The sequence below is a fragment of the Coenobita brevimanus genome, chromosome 14 (genome assembly GCF_032717465.1).
Source record: "Coenobita brevimanus isolate Jiangsu-jjx chromosome 14, ASM3271746v2, whole genome shotgun sequence".
Taxonomy (NCBI): domain Eukaryota; kingdom Metazoa; phylum Arthropoda; class Malacostraca; order Decapoda; family Coenobitidae; genus Coenobita; species Coenobita brevimanus.
The window spans coordinates 13,290,646-13,308,352 of NC_136967.1; the positions used below are offsets into that span (position 1 = coordinate 13,290,646).

The 17,707-nt window shown below is 38.3% G+C and overlaps 1 protein-coding gene across 1 annotated transcript; it reads right to left on the reverse strand.

The window, feature by feature from the left end:
- Positions 1 to 268: 268 nt before the first annotated feature.
- On the reverse strand, positions 269 to 17,225 carry LOC145418377 (sodium-coupled monocarboxylate transporter 1-like). The gene is made up of 7 exons (XM_080286786.1): positions 16,994 to 17,225; positions 13,975 to 14,108; positions 10,228 to 10,416; positions 7,606 to 7,760; positions 4,809 to 4,949; positions 2,627 to 2,845; positions 269 to 743 (listed from the first exon to the last, which is right to left on the reverse strand). Exons 1-7 carry the CDS (start codon positions 17,223 to 17,225, stop codon positions 269 to 271), a joined length of 1,545 nt encoding a protein of 514 aa, XP_080142912.1.
- Between the last annotated feature and the right edge of the window lie 482 nt (positions 17,226 to 17,707).

The following is a 17,707-nucleotide window of genomic DNA, read 5'->3' on the forward strand; positions in this document are numbered from 1 at the left end:
CTCATGTCATAGTACCATTGGTCCCTGACGGGAGAGTGGGAGGGCTTGGAGAGGGGGATGGAGTCAGTGGCAGCCTGTCTGAAAGCATTTGCGACACTTTCGGTGAGATCGTCAAGGGAACAAGGGGACGTGACATTGTTAAGATGTGCCTCAATCGCTTCTTCGTACTCACTCCAGCGAGCTCTGTGTAGGTTCCACTGAGGGGGGGAGGGATGGCGGCGGTGTGGGGACAGCCACATTAAGTTCCGTCACTATGCCAAAGGGGTCACTAGGGAGAGATCGGTGTAGGAATCACACAGTCTCTGGCGAGAGCAGAGGTAGCGAGTGAGAGGTCCAATCTGCCACCTCGAACGTGCGTTGGTTCTGAGGTGTCATTTAACAAGGACACGCCAGGAATTTCCTCAAGGGTCTCGGCGAGGTGCCTCCCAGTTTCGTTGGCTGGGGAGGGAGAGGAGAGGCTAGAGTGGTGCGCATTAAGGTCTCCAGCAATGTACTTGGGCTCAGAAGCCGCAAGTATCATGATCTCACCCAGATCAAGGGTGCCTCCCCAGCTCATGTAAATGTTGAAAATGTTGAGGGAGGTGGTGGCAAGATGCAGGGTGATGCCCTGCACCTCGACTCTCTCCCCACAAAAAAGAGGAGGAGCAATGGGCGAATGAGGGATGTGGTTCTTGACAAGAATCGCACATCCCCTCGTGACACCAGGGATCTGGGGGAGAAAATGACCAGTGAACCCTCTGATCCTGACAGTGGAGTCATCGAATATCAACAATTTAAATGGCTTTGGCCTGTGACCTTGACCTTTGGTTTATCGTTCTAAAAAGCAACATGCTAACTCCTTATTGACCCTTACCCCTTCCACCATGTTTGACTAAAATTAGATTAAAACTATTTGAGTTATATTTATTTAGAACCACACGGGTCAAATTTTGGCCTCGTCCTGTGATTTTACCTCTGAATTTTCCTCAAATTGATTGATTTCTTTCTTTCCTTACTCTCAAACTTTTCTGCAAATCAAGTCGAAATTGGACAAAAATTGTTAAAGTTAATTTTACTAAGTCAATGTTATTCTTGACCCTGTGAACTTGACCTTTGATTTATTATTCTAAAAAAAAAAATGGTTTATTCATTAGCTCATCTTCAGCCCATCCACGAAGTATGGTTAAAATCGGAGAGAAACTGTTTGAGCTATTTTCTTCACACACACACACACACACACACACACACACACACACACACACACACACACACACACACACACACTATAACAGGGATGTACTACAATTTGATTTAAAAATCCGATTCAAGGGTTTAAATATGTTATGGGCCAAGTTACCAAAAAAAGATTCAAGCATATCATTAATTTTTTTCTGAAACCCTAAATTGAGAAAAAATACAGTATATGTTTGTTTGGTCAGATTTCTTACAGAGAATCCTGAGAACGTTGGTAGCTGAGGCTTCGCTCATATTGCTGAAGTATGGCCGATCCTTTAAGAAGTCTTCCCAGATCAGACAGGCTATGGAGTTGGCGGAGCTCGAGAGAGAACTGCAAAGAACATGGGAAAACCAGATGCCACTCAGGCCGACCAGTTTGCGGAGCATCATTAGCATCAGCATTAAGATAAGACAGATCCATACTAATATGTTGTACATAAGCTAGACCAAGAAACAAACGGACGGTACTCTGTACCCTAATGATGGAGTGTTGACTTTTTTTACTAATTTGTCATGTCCATCCATAGTTTTATCTTGTAGTATGGGTTTCATTAGAACGTCGAAAAAAAAATCTGTGGAAGGTTAAGGTTATAATTTTTTTTTTTCCCAGAAGTCACCTGGCATATTTGTTCACTTATGCGAAATACAGTGCAAATTAACAGTATTGTTATTTTAATCATGGCAACAAAAGGATGTAGAAATGTTTCCTGCCACCTTCTTTTCATCAGACTTGACACAGTTAACCATATATCCTGATGGAAAGATAGCAAAAATAAGGACCGTTTGCACTTTGACTGGCGATATAATCCACATACAATATTCTGTCCACTTTTAAACAAGCCTGAAACTCATCTCTCCATCCTAAATAAGGGACTGTTGCAACCCTGATTGTCATTTCTCCTTCTTGAAGAAGCTATTACAAAATATTAACACCAAAAATAAGGTTCTACTAATGAAGTGCTGTGAAAAGAATGTGAAGCCAAAATATTATTTTTGTAGTTTAGCTCCGGGAAAAAACTGATAAAGGCAAAAATCTGCGCCGTGTTAATGTGAACGAACTGTTTCATTATATGAACGAATCTTTCGTTAAAAGTACGTACCAGAACAAAATACCACAAAAATTATCTTTCGTGTCCTCTATATGAGAGAGCCCTCGGAATCCCGGCTTATTACTACAGTCCGAACCATTTACGTCTGCAACACTCAGACTGAATCACTCACTTGGACATGCACCTGCTGTTATACGAGTACATGGTTTAACTGAAAGAATCAAACCCATATTTGGAGAAGCTGTCTATTAAAAAGATGCAGCGGTTTCAGTCATATCTGGACCCTCTGATTATCAACAAGGAGGGACCGTCTGCGATTATGTATAGCGGAGTGACTAATTTCTTTCCTTGACATGACTTACCTGAGAATACCACCATAAACAGCTGCCACAAAGATCCCAGGTAGTCCTGTGAGGTGACGCAGCTTGTCCATTACCAGGTAAGGGATGATCTGATCGGCCTTCTGTATCCTGCCTGAGGTGAGGGGGTCGCAGTGACGATATATTGCGTACGCAACCAAACCGGAGAAGTAGAACAGACCACACAGTATCGACATCCCCACAATGAAGACCATGCATAACCTATAACATAAAACCACTACAGATCACTGTAAACGTTTAAAAAATATTTTCAGTTAGCTCAAGAGTGCTTGCCTCTCGCATGTTACCGTTATTAGATGATGGGATACGAGCTAGTTAAAACAGATTACTACTTATGGATTGCACAGGAAACATTTAGGACAGATATTCACCTTAGGTTTAATCTCTGCGGAGGGAGGGAGGGAATTCTATGACCTTCACGTCTCTTATCCTTCGTGGGATGAAAGGAACATTGAATAAAACACAAGAGTATGCCGTATAATTTCAGGACTACTTTCACAGAGGTCAATGGTTATGGGGGTGAAGTTAAAAGACAACAATTAAAAGGAAGATGGATTCGAACACAGCCTACGTGTTTTGAGTAAGCGCAACAGCTTGGTGTTTATTAGCAAGTGTCATTTGTGAGATTAAACTCATTGCATGAACAGAGGCAGATGTGAGAAACAAAAATAGGGACAAAGCATAGAGTATCTGACAAAGGAAATACTAACATTAATTACCTGAATGTTTCAAGATATTAATGTATATTTACGCAATAAACTAGATCGACAGTCCTGGTCATTGCTTCACATTTAATTTTCACAGATAATATTTCAAATTCACTTGTGTAACTTGTGTAACAGAATAGAAGGAATTCTACTTCACCAAAATATTCCGAAGAAGTTGAGATAGAAGTTATCAAAAAGAACTAATCTTCCAAAAACTTAAGGTATTACTCCACTACAATGTTCCGTTCCCCCTCCTGACCTGGAATAATCTACGACATAACAGTTGTTTGGTGGAAGGAGCATGTAGTTACTATAATCCATGAAAATGGATAAACAGTAACTTTTAACTACTACAGTTAACTACCAAAACTAATATAATGTTATGAGCTACTGAGGAATAAAAATGAACGGAGCTGTTGCAGACAAATGAACCATAAAATGATGTATATAATATGTTTTAAGATTTATCATGAATGTTGTTAAAACTCAGTAATTACAAGAGGTTCTGCATAGAAAGGGATAATAAGTAGTCTAAAAGTATACTGCACAAGGAGAAATGTAAGGTTAAACTTGAGCTATTATTAATTCACTTAATTCTCATGTATACCATTTATTATTTCTTCACTTAAAATTTTTCCTTATTTCAGATGCCTGCACATAAATTTGTTGCTTTCTCTCCCCTGTGATGTGTAACATATGAGAATGAGGAAGATTCATTAAGTAAAAAAACATGAAAAAATAATTCTTGTTCATATTTGTGAGACCCTCATCCAGACTGAAGAAGCAGGATCTTGGGTGACCAATATATATATATATATATATATATATATATATATATATATATATATATATATATATATATATATATATATATATATATATATATATATATATATATATATATATATATATTTGCACGAAGCACAAGGACACTGTGGAGTTTTTCTATGCTTTTTTTTTTCTTTCTGAAAAAAAATCACATACGAGGAAAATTTTCGTGAACCTTTTATTTAAATATTTTATGAGAAAGGACAAGGAAAGAAAGAGTGCACAAGTTTCCCCTGCTTATTCTGTTCTTCCTACTAGCGAACATCCAGTGAACTGACCCAAAGTCTGTTTCTGAATCCTGTTCTTGATGTCTGCCTTCCACAGAGACTTAAAGTCTATTGGTAGCAAGAACTCCGTGTGACGCCACAGCGTCGATACATGAAGGTTAGGATCCGGCTTTGTCTTTCAGAATGGTGACATGACATTATATAAACTTTTGTCAAACACCATAGCTCGGGTTAAAGAGACGAAAATGAATATACCAACTTCGTAGCAAGTTACTCATGATGGAAGCCTAATAAAAATACATATGCAGTTATGTCCATCAGTTTTAACATTAATAATTTTTACTTTAACTCACAAAGCAGTGCTGATAATGCCTAGTAAACAATATCAACTTGGGTTCTCACCGTTGAGCCGTTTCAAGGGATCTAACAGAAGCCAGCCTCTGGTACATAACTTGGTTAGTACCAATACTACTTAGAGAGAGGAAAATGCCGAAGACACTGGTTGACCACAAGGTATGGCGAACGAAGGGGCTGGGGTTCAGACTGCAAAGAAGATGGAGAATGCATGGTTTTAGTTGTATCATGATTAATAATTGTGAATCAGTAATTACAGGTAATGATGTAAAATTAAAGACATTAATTGGGAATGATAGTATCATCCAGGTGCCTGAAATTTTAGGAGGAGCATAATATAGACATGTGGATTTATATCAGTGACGTTGAAGGAGTCAGTGATTGTGCCTTTGTACAAGAGAAAAGGTGATCGAACTGAATACAAAAAAGAACGTTGGATAAGTTTCTTCAGTGTTGTGGGAAAGGTTCATGTTGGCATAACTATAGGGAAGGTAATGCACATACCTGAAGAATGATGGACAGGGCAGGGTAATTTTATGAGAGGTAAGTGCTGTGTTGAATAGATATTTGTAATGATTCGGATTTAGGAGAAAATATTGGAGAAGGACTGTAAGGTGATTTATTGATCCGGAAGAAAATAGAACAAGGTACAGTAAATAAAGGTGGGTTATGCATGGTTTGACGTATGTAAGATGGAAGCAGAAAACTTCTGAATGCTGTAGAATTTTGATGATTAAAATGGAGTATGTGTAAGAACAGGTGAATGTAGGGAAAAGTAAAGTTATGGCTTTCGAGAGAAGTGAAGTCATTGAATGCACAGCGAGGTTAGAAAATGAGGAAATGGATAATGTGAGTGCATTTAAGCAAATGGGTAGTGTGATGAGTAAGGATGGAAGTTTGGAGAATGAAGTGCTTGAAAGTTTAACACTAGGAAGAAAGGTTGCTGGTTCTTTGGAAGCAGTGATAAGAAATAGGGAAGCATGGAAGTAAAAAAGTAGCTGCATGGCAGTATTGTGATACCAATTATAACGTATGAAAGTGAGCTTGGACCTTGTTGGAGGGATACAAGAGTGAGAGGAGTGGAAATGAGTTATTTGAGAGCAGCATGTGGAGTCACATGGAGAGACAGACTGACAAATGAGGACATGAAGAAGCGTTGTAGTATGGATGTGGACGTGATAGAAAGCGTTAAGCGAATACACTGAGGTAGTTTGTCCATGTGGAGAGGATGGAAAGCGAGAGAATAACGAGGAGAGTGTATGTGAGTGAAATCGAGGGAGGGAGAGGGATGGGGAGGCCGAGGGTGAAATGGAGGGATGGAGAAGAGAGGTATATGAGAGAGGGGTGTGTAATCTGGGGAGAGGGCAGTGAAATGGAGGGGTACAGGGCGACGTACTGTAGAGGCGATGTGTTTGTGGTCACCCCTTACGGGATTCAGGCGTCTGACAATAGATAGATAGATGCGTAAGAATAGGTATATGTTTAAACAAGCTATTGAAATAGTGCTAGAATGAGACCCAGCGGTTGTTAGAGAGAGAGAGAGAGAGAGAGAGAGAGAGAGATGAACTGACAGAAAGATAAACAGAGAGACAGTTAGATAGATATGAACAGAGAGATCCACTAAAGAGATGTGTTGCGAGTGAGGATAAACTTTGAGTTATGGAGAGATGGTAAATACTGGAGATGGGCCGAGTACCTCAGATCTGAGGTATGCAAATGATCTTGTGTTCCATGCTAATAATCATCATCTTGGCCTTTTTCACACTAAAAGATAAGGTACAGCAGGAAACAGAAACAATGGAAACTAAGGTACGGCAACCGGAGAACTTGCAACAGTACAGTATGCCCTGTGAAATAGGACACAATCATTCACACATCATTCGAGCCCTCGGAATCCCGGCTTATTACTACAGTCCGAACCATTTACGTCTGCAACACTCAAACTGAATGACTCACTTGGACATGCACCTGCTGTTATACGAGTACATGGTTCATTTCCATTATTAAGATTAGTAAGACAGCACTGAACAGTTTACCAAAAATACCACTAGAAATACGGTGTTTATTAATAAAGATGCTTTGTTACGCAACGACTTTTGCGATCGGGGGAACACTGAGTTGTGGAAATAAAACAGGAAAAATCAACGTAAAGCTAATGACAGTAATAATGAAAATAATTAATACCGTATAGACACAGAAACCGAGAGACGGGTTGATTGTTGACGTGATACAAGTATGACTGAATGCTAATTTGATAACGACAGGTAAACGAAGGATAATTATTGCACAGACATTAATGTACGTAGAAAAAGCCACCTAGTCATTTTAAAGATTCCGTATTTCCACATTACCATGCACAGGAGCACCCAGCGACTCATTTTAAAAGTTTACCCTTGCACATTATTACCATATAGGGGAATAGCCACCTACCCTCTTAAAAAATTCTCTCCCAGTTCATTATCGTACTTAGACACTGATTTTCTTTTGTAATTACATCCTTCCATAATACCACACACAGGAGCTACAGCCACCGACTCAACTTTTAAAATTCAATCCTTGCACATTATCAAATAGCATATATACAGGAGAATCCACGAACTCACTTTAAAAATATTATCATTGCACATTATCATACACAAGAGCTGACACTGACCGAACTTTTTAAAATATGTTCTTGCTCATTATCATACAAAGGAGGATCCACCGACTCACTTGAAAAATTCTATCCTTCCACATTATTATACGCAGAAATAAGCACCGACTCACTTAAAAAATTCTAACCTTCATTTATTACACAAAGAAACAGCCACCGAATCATTACACAGACGAACATCCATCAACTCACTTTAAAAATTCTATCCTGGCACCCTGGTCACCTATGGCCCAGACGTTGCCAGCACCGCCTATGTCTTGGCAGCAAATGATGACCACCACCAGCACTCCACTGAACATAATCAGAGTCTGCAGCACGTCGGTGTACACAACTGCCTTCACGCCACCCTGAAGTATCAAGTGCTACACAGTTTAGTCTTTTTTACTCCAGATTTTCTTTTCTTTTTATTTTGTCAATATATAAAAGATCTGCCATACTAAGCGGGTTATTGAACGGCTTAGTCTAACCCCTCGAGTTCAGAAAGTCCCTCCTAAGCTTACTAAATCGCCTAAACATAGAATAAAATGAAAAGCAAGTCCTCAGAATGAAAGAAATAAGTGGCATCCGCAACATGTTTTGTTGTCAGGGGGGAGGAGGTGAGTCTGGCCGATTTCAGAGTCTTTTACCACATGTTGCCTCCACGTTTGGCCCCTTGGAATGGCCGTCTGGTGCAGTGCTGGTGCTGACCTGATGTGTTGTTGCCCTTAATTATATTATTTGGCCAATTGCCCCTCACCGTGGGCGATGGCCAGAAAGCAACAACAACAAAAAGTTTATGTAACCACTATGTTTTCACTCCGCTGACATATCACTTGTCATTTCAGGCATATATAGGTGACCGGGACTTGGCTCGATAACTTCAGAAGGTGATTTTATGACAGATTTTGAATAGAAATTGTTATACCGACACGAATCCAGTTATGAAACTTTGTGGAACTATAGTCACTGATGATCTTACGGGTTAATTATGAGACAAATTCCACCCAGAGGTCATCAGTAACTAACTCTGTAACGATTGGGAACTGAAACCATGTTGATATAGCATTTCAGTCTCAAATCTGACCGGGGTTCACCTGTTGAAGTTAATGCGTTAAGTCCTGGGACCCTCTGTATCCAGACATTATATATATATATATATATATATATATATATATATATATATATATATATATATATATATATATATATATATATATAAAATGTATGAAGCTGTAGGGATGGCAGTGCACCCAAAATCATTGGACCATGGTGGAGGCAGTAAAACGACATGAAATCCCACTCATATTTTTATTGTCTTTATGGCATACTTTTCCACACTGCATGAATAGTTAATAATTATACTATTATCATGAAATTTTTCGGGTGCACTTCCGCAACACCATAATGACACGAACTGAAGTAAAAAATACTGGGATGGGATTACTGATTGTTTTACTGCCTCGGCCTTGCTCCGATGGTCTCTGCCACACTGCCATCCTTCCTTCTTCATACATTTTATTTAAAAAATTTTGATACTTGTTTTACTCTTAGAAAACCCACTATTTAAGAAGGCTCCGAAAGTTTTTGTAGGTTATTCAGCTTAACAACGTCGCAGTTGTGAAGGAATTAATGAAGGCTCTGACCAACCTGCTCCAGTTAGAAAAAGACTTTCTTGAGAGAGAAAAAATGGATAAAGACAATAAAGGGCACCGAGAGAGCGCAACATCCATGCCTTGTGATCGGTCTGTTGCAGAAATATTGACTTAGCTCTGTGACCTTCACTTTGCCCCCTTTTTTTTTTTTTTACTTGAAATACTTCATCCTTGGGTGACCACTAACAGTTTCAGTAGGTTTGGTACAAAGTTAATCAAAAGTGCTGAAGCTGATCTTGCCCTGTAACCTGGATCTTTACTGTTTGACCTATTGTTCTCAGAACTAAGTAATTTAACCTTCGGCTGAACCTAAATCGTTCCAGTTAGTTTAATTTTAATTGAATAAAAGCTTTCTAGCTAAAGGTCCGACAATTTAACATTGTGCAGTGTCATTAAATTTTGACAGATTGTTCTCAAAACTGGGTCACTTCCCTCTGTTCATCCTTTACCATTCTACAGAGTGTGATTGAAATAGGACCAAAACTGCAAAAACTCACCTATTCCCGACCTGCAATCTTTGACTTTCCACGGACGATGTGTTCCATGCATCCAGTCCAGTGGAGAATGAAACCCCACTGTGAGAAAAGCAAGATGCCCGTTTTTTTATTTTTTTATTTTTTTTCATTAAAGAGCTTGAAGGATCTAAATATGAAGTAAGACAATAAAAACATGGAGAACTCGGAATTTTTGTCTACTGTGTATTACAGTAGCGCCTCGGCGCGGCGTTAAGTTATAGTTTCCCCAAGTAATATATATATATATATATATATATATATATATATATATATATATATATATATATATATATATATATATATATATATACTGTATATATATACTGTATATATATATATATATATATATATATATATATATATATATATATATGTGTGTGTGTGTGTATGTGTGTGTGTGTATGTGTGTGTGTGTGTGTGTGTGTGTGTGTGTGTGTGTGTGTGTGTGTGTGTGTGTGTGTGTGTGTGTGTGTGTGTGTGTGAACAAGAGGATTAATGATGAATGCTTAAACAATACCCCAGAGTTTTGGAGTTATGGAGTTATCTGTTAAGATCTATGAACGCGCCGGTGCCATTCCATCATAGAGTGTCCACCAACTCTGGCATACGATCTATATATATAACAATCCTCCAGGTACATTTCTGGAAACGGCAGCAGTAGTACTCACCACAGCGATGTAAAAAGTGCAGACAACGCCCATGACGATAGTGGAGGTCATGGGTGAGAGGCTGGTGACAGTGAACAGGGCCAAGGAAGGACTGTACAGGTATAGTGCCAGAAAAAAGGTCTTGGTCATGATGTGACACACCGATCCCAATTTATATAGTGTGACAGAGTTGTACCGCAGCTTTAAGTACTGCAAATAAGGATAACAATATCTTAAATAATGTAGATACGCAACATTCTACACACACACACACACACACACACACACACACACACACACACACACACACACACACACATTTTGTGAAGGGAGGCCCGAAAATATCGCTCCATTAGAAACCCACCTTACATGTTGCGGGAACGGCTCAGTCTGCTGCTGGGGGCGTGGGTGTGGCACTGGGACTAGGAAATGAATAAATGATGCAGATAGAAATTGATAACGCTTCCGAGCCGTTCACACAATGCCCAAGAAATCGCCCGACAGAGTGAAAGCTAAAGGTTATATACGGGCCACCCTGACACTGTATATATATATATATATATATATATATATATATATATATATATATATATATATATATATATATATATATAACAAATTACAATACCTTTAAAGATATAATTGCAAACATACAATATATGAACCAATTTACCTTAAATATTCTATATAAATAAATAAATAAATAAATAATTATATATATATATATATATATATATATATATATATATATATATATATATATATATATATATATATATATATATATATATATATATATATATATATATATATATATATATATATATACCTTTAAACATATAATTGCAAACATACAATATATGTCAAATTTACCTTAAATATTCTATATAAATGAAAAGTAAATAAATAAATATAAATATATAATAAATATAAAAACATAAATATATAAATATAAATATAAATATAAAAAATAAATATATATAGAAATAAAGAATAAAAAACAGAAATAGTAATATACTGTATATATATATATATATATATATATATATATATATATATATATATATATATATATATATATATATATATATATATATATATATATATATATATATATATATATATATATAGTGGAGTCTCTTTTATCCAAAATTCTTTTAACCGTAATATGCCATTAACCGCAAGTTTTACTAAAACGTTCTCATTTCGATTAACTGCAAAAATCTGAAATCTATCCGAAAATTCAAACACGGCGGGTTTGTTTCGCGCCACTAGCATTAGTTTACGGTTGTATATTATTTCCCCTGCTAGCGAGTTGCCCACTCCCTCACCTGCATCCACCACCTCGGAAGATTTGGAGGATGTGAGAGATGATGTGGATGATGTGGAAATGACAGAATAAGGAAACAAAATATGAAAAAAACAACTAGGTTTAGGAGATAATATGTTCAAATTGATTACAGTGAATTACGTAATTGTTTTGGTGAAGGATTATTTAAGGATACTTGGGTGAAGATTTATTTAGGTTGACAGTTACTATTACAGTTACAAAAGTGCAGTTACATACGTAGTTACGACAGTGCATTAAGTGTTTTGGTGATGGTTGAGTGGCTTTTGGGGTGCTGGTGGTGGTTGCGGTGGGCTAGACGTCGCCAAAAATGACTGATGGGTGAGTAAAATACTGTTCCCTTGTATCCTACATATTATTACAGTATCTTTTATCCGAAAAAAATCGATTAAACGAAACTTTGAAAGTCCCATGATTTTCGGATGAGACTCCACTGTATATATATATATATATATATATATATATATATATATATATACTGTATTATATATAAAGTAAATGAATATATAAAGATAAGTATGAAAATAAATAAATGAATAAATAAATATAAACAAATGAACGAATATATATATATATATATATATATATATATATATATATATATATATATATATATATATATATATATATATATATATAATTTAGATGAATATAAAATGCAAAAACGAAAGTACTCTTGGATTACAACTTGCAAGACTGGTTCCGTTCAGAGAAACTTTATAAAATACAGCAAGATTCAAATTCTGGGCACGAAATATTAATTCTCCACTAATTTCATCATTATCTGATTTCAGTTTGAATGAAAGGGTGACATAATTTAGTGGGTTCTTCAGGGACGGGCAGCCTTTCAGAGCGAACGCCAGATGAGACTTTCGGGAGCACCCTGCGGGCCGGAGTGACAAATGAGAACACAAAAGTGACTATACTGTATACAAGAACTTTATTGGAAAACATGCAAATTAAATCTATATCAGGATATAGACTTCCACACTTGAAGGGGTGGAACGTGTTTGAGCTCGCAGTTTAAGATCTTAGAATATCTGTGAACTTGAAAAGTACTACATACATACATGGATACGCAACAAGTGTGTAAAGCCATAAGAAAAAGTATCGTTACCCCAGGAATGCTCGATGCTAAACGAACGTTAGCTGGTCTATGTGGGCGGGTCCTTGCTGTTGGCCCCTCCCCTATCTAGTGCTGCCATATCACAATCCCATTACAAGAGTTGGAATAATGAGCAAGAATGAGCCATATGGCAGGGAAATATACAGCACATGTTTGCGTTACCATGAGCGCCCCACCGGGGATTGATAATGAAACTCGGCAGGTTTATTATTTTACTACTATTCAACACTTGTTATCTATTGAATGCAACAAATGAATTATTTTGCAGGGTATTAGATCTATAGGCATCATTTTTTTTTTTTTTTTAATGATAGTCTAGCAGGGGTGCACGAGTTCATTTGTTTGCTTTATATGGGTGGTTAAATGCTTCTGATGGATGCTTCAGACGTCTATGCCATTGGATGCAGGGGGTGCGTATACAAAATATTAAAGCAATGAAACTGAACATGTATTATTATTTTCCTTCTACTCAACATTTATTATATGCAAAAAGCAATACATATTATTACACTGAAATTTACTAACTTGGCTTGCATCGGCTGTAGTACTATCATACGTCTGGCATGGGTGCACATACTCATTGCCCGTCTGCATATGTGTTGCCGACATCAGACCATTCGGTTGTATTTTTATTTAATGAATTCGGTGCCGGATAATAAACTGTATTGTCTCAATGCACAGAGGTCAAACGATTTAATTAGTTTTTATTACCTCTAGCACAAATTTTAATATGTCACATAACCGACATTGACGGGTTTGAGGTACAAACTTTACTGTCTCGTCACTCCACAACTCTTCGTCTTTGTGTCATAGTGCATAGCTCTGAAGGTTAACGATAGTTTTTCTTATGACTGTACCTGCCTTAAGAGTGACAAATACCTCGTCTTAATGCGGAAATCCTACGGACACTGGCGTCTGGCAGGATGGCGGAAAGATTGTATCACACGGGGTGAGGGGAGCTCCGAGTTGCCAAATAGTATCTGCTGGCCGCATGCGGCCGGTAGATAGTATTTGTCAGAATTTAATTTGTTTTGGGTGGGGTTTCATGGGCCGGATTGCTATGCTCATGCCGAGCAGGTTGGGAAGCTGGATGCTAGACCTTCATGGGCTGGATCTGGCATGCTGGCCGAAGGCTGCCCGCCCTTGTTTTATGGAGACTTTTTAACTCTCTCACTGCAAGAGCCTTAAGTTTTTGTAAAATCGTCTGGAGATAGGATGAATAAATTTCAACAGACATCACAGGCAGTGAAGGGTCTGAGTTGTTCTCTCCCATTTGCTAGATTCCATAACAAACCTGGCAGATAGAGACGAGTCCCAGGTTGAAGAATATCGGGAGAATGGTCTGTTGAACAATGAAGGTGCCGAGAGCAATGCCCAGGAGACTGACACACACTTGCATCCCATACAGGTACACCTCCGTGGCGTTACCTGGGGATGATGACAATGGTTTCCGTTGTTGTTTTATCCCAGTCTGTCTGACTGAGCAGATCCATCCTCAGCATGCAGGTTGCCTCCTTCCTGTGGTAGACAGTGCCTCTCCATGGTCGGAACAGAGTCTTCTATATTTCAAGGTGTAAGAAAAATGGAGTATAGCTCCCAAAATGATGACCTGTGTATAGGAGATGTGTATTAGTAGTAGTCTCATCCTGGACTTAGACAACTTGACAAAAGTGGTTGAGTTTCCCGCCAAGGCCATCTACCAGGCCTTTCGTCACTCCCATGGTAGTATCTCCCGAAGCGATGGTAATCATCCACCTAGTACATTTTTATTTAGACAGTGGCGCATTATTCAGCCGCGATTCTTACTGGCGACACCAGACACACCATCTTGACCGGAATACCAGGCTTGTCGTTCCTGTCGTAGTTTCTGGCATTTTGTTTCTTGGAATTTGACTAGCAGTTCAAAAATATGATATAGTTAGCTACAATACTTTCGAAGAGTGAGATTTCTGTCTTATCTCATTGACCCGTAGACATCAAGTTCTCTTAAAACTTCTGTTTTAAGAGAACAAAAATGGCTCCATGCGCTGAATGGGAGGATTGATTTAGTTTTCATATGAACTTTATCTGAGACTAATAGAAGCTCTCCATCAGATGCAAACATACTGTACTGCTATATCGGAAGTTTTATCAATGTATGGAGCTGACAGTTGTGATTACAGGAGTACACAGCGATACGGTACATAGAGATTGTAGGCAACCTCATCCTAATAGTGGGTAATGAGGATGTCTGCTGGGGTACTAATCATGCTAGAGATCTGTAGTATAATACATGTAGCAGAAAAGGGCATAAATAAATGAAGGTCTTCCCTGCCCACCACTCCCTCCCTGAGAGATGGCGGAATGAAAATGTTAGGCATGGAAATATATGGGGGCTTAAAGTTATGTATTATGATCTTCACTACAGTACGTTCTTTTGTTTATGAAAATGAGAATATTAAAAGATAGCCAACTTTAATGTAGTCTCACTGTGATTATATAATTGCTTTTGTTCCTTAACCCCAATCTGTGGCGAAGCAGACCCATCAACCACATGTAAGCAATTGCTTCTGCTGGGCCGTCCTACAGAAACTGCACCGTTATAGGAGATCGGCGCCGCCTCCTCACCCGAGGTAGACAGTACCTCACCAGGGTTGGACCAAGGTCCTTCCCCAGGGCGAGGTGCAGTGAGAAATGAGGCGGTTAGGCACCTGGGGGGATCCTGCAACTGCATTGTTCCATCCAGTGTACAGAGTGCCACCACTGATAGGCTCCTCGTCAGCGGCACTGCAGTTAAGTATAGATATCAAACTGAAAGAAATAAAGTATGAACAGATACACTAGGACGAAATTGTTAACCAGTAAAATTTTAGGAACATGGGCACTTGTAAAACAATCTGGTAACTTCTCTTTCTGGCAACTTGAAATTGCTTCCCCTTGAGAATAGCTGCATAATAGTTCTCAGTACTTGTGGTACAAATTATTTAGACTTACACTTAATGTCGCTAATTCTGGTTGAAAATTAGTTTAATGAGGTATTAAGGAAAAATATACATAACGCTGTTGCATTTTCTAGCTGTTCTAAATAAATGAATCGAATCCTCTCTGAGTCTATTGAATGGTGAAGACCATACTGTATTTGCTCAGCTTCATTCTTCTCCTCTCGTTATTCCAGTTCATTTCATAACTGGGACATTTTTTTTTTTTCCTTTGGAGTATCCCGCTGGACATTGTCCTATTTTTTTTGTTGATGTTATCTTTGCCTAAAGGGTTTCAAGGAGTCAACGATCGAACCATAAAAATATCTATTTCTTGAAATAAGAGGTATATGAGCACACGAATCCATAGTGATTACCAACTTTTTGCTAGAATGTCTTTGAATGCCAGAGATTTTTTTTTTTTTTTTTTTTTTTTGGAAACCATCCCACATTCCCTTTGGAATGTTTTCAGACTTTTGTTATTGTTGTTATCAATTTTCTTATGTATAATATTCGTTGCGATGATTTTGATCACACAAGCATCTCCTCTGTATTTCTTTTCACTTCTCCGTAGTTTTTCAAGTTATAACTGTTCTATATTGTTCCAAGAAGAGTAGGCTACTGAACACTGTCATCTAGAGGTGACCTTGCTGAAAACTTATAAAGTTTGGAGAAAATTCCTTGCTAATTGGATGGGCGTATGGTGACCATAGAGTTAGGCGATTCTTTATGCTTTGTATCGAATGATAAAGGGCTAACCATTTGGAGGAACAACACACCCAATTATCTCACAGTGTCAGATAAAACTAGGGCATCGGCCTTAGAAAAAGAAGGTAAAATCGCTATAGAACCAGGAATGACTGTATGATACAATCTGTGTATTTTTATCAACTGATTTGCCTATAGTTTACTACCTTTATCTCATTTTTAATTAATAATTTTAACCCCAAGACGAAGTTCTTATGTTGTTCTTGCTATACCCAGATTATTTTTATCAAACTTAACAGACATTTTGAGCTACTTAGGTTAGATGCATTCGTTATTTCCCTCTTCGCTTCCAGTTTTCTCTCCAAGTTTGAATAAGCATCTGAAGATAGTAAGAAGAGAACAGAAAATACGTGAAGGGATTAAGTAGTCAGTGGACCGATTATCAAATGAGTTACCTGACACGCGATGGGATAGTATGTGGCATAACACTTACAACTGAGATTAACAGATAATATACAAATGTCAGAGGCAGCTAAGCATTTAGAAAATAGCTCTGTCAGTTATCCTGCACTAAAAACATAGTATGGTTAAGTCAGAGGTATTACAATAATAATGCATTAAAGTGATCAGTATTTAGTCAATAATTACCAAGTATTGAAATAGCAGATACGATGCCGCCTACAAGCGAGAAAGCCACGGGGAACGGCGACACTGCCCGACCCCCCAGCAGGTAGTTCTGGGTAGACTCCTGGCCCCGACTCCTGATTGCGCTGTACACCCCAATTCCAGCGGACACCACCAGCATGGCGATGAAGACGGCGTAGTCCACTGCCGTGAACCCTGTCCCCACCGATTCATTTGCTGACCCAGACGTCGACATTCCCTTCAAGGAAGAAGTATTTAGTTAGGTAAGCAGTACCTTGTAAATTTGATCGGTAGATTTCGTTAGTCACAGCGAGAAGTTAGGAAATGGTGAAAGAATGGCCAGTCAATTTAGGGCGATTTGGAGGTCTTCTTTGATATATCAAATCCATTCATGTGAAGCAGATAAAAAATTGCATAGTACATAGGACAATCCCAATCTAGCAATGTTTTCTTCAGTATGATTGCTTAATTATATTTCCTTTATGAGGAGAGATAGGAGGATAGGAGGGGTGGGGTGGAGAGGAGACTGAACGGATGAGGTGGGTAGACAGGAGCTGTTCGGGAAGGCTGTGATTATGGTGACTTATGGCAGGGTGGGTGAATATATCCTCCAAAGATGGACGTGGTAAGTCGGGTAGTATTAGCTGAATGAAAGGTGGCAATCAGAGCTGCCTACAGGTAAAATCAGTAGGCTTATACGAAAATACCGCTAAAGAG

What these genes read in the sequence shown, in the direction of transcription:
- LOC145418377 (XM_080286786.1), bottom strand. Translation starts at nt 17,225, where the DNA reads ATGTCGACGTCTGGGTCAGCAAATGAATCGGTGGGGACAGGGTTCACG. An exon ending in GACTCGTCTCTATCTGCCAG is followed by an intron (nt 10,417 to 13,974) that starts GTTTGTTATGGA and finishes CCTTATTTGCAG; the next exon opens with TACTTAAAGCTGCGGTACAA. An exon ending in TCCCTTGAAACGGCTCAACG is followed by an intron (nt 2,846 to 4,808) that starts GTGAGAACCCAA and finishes TTTATGTTATAG; the next exon opens with GTTATGCATGGTCTTCATTG.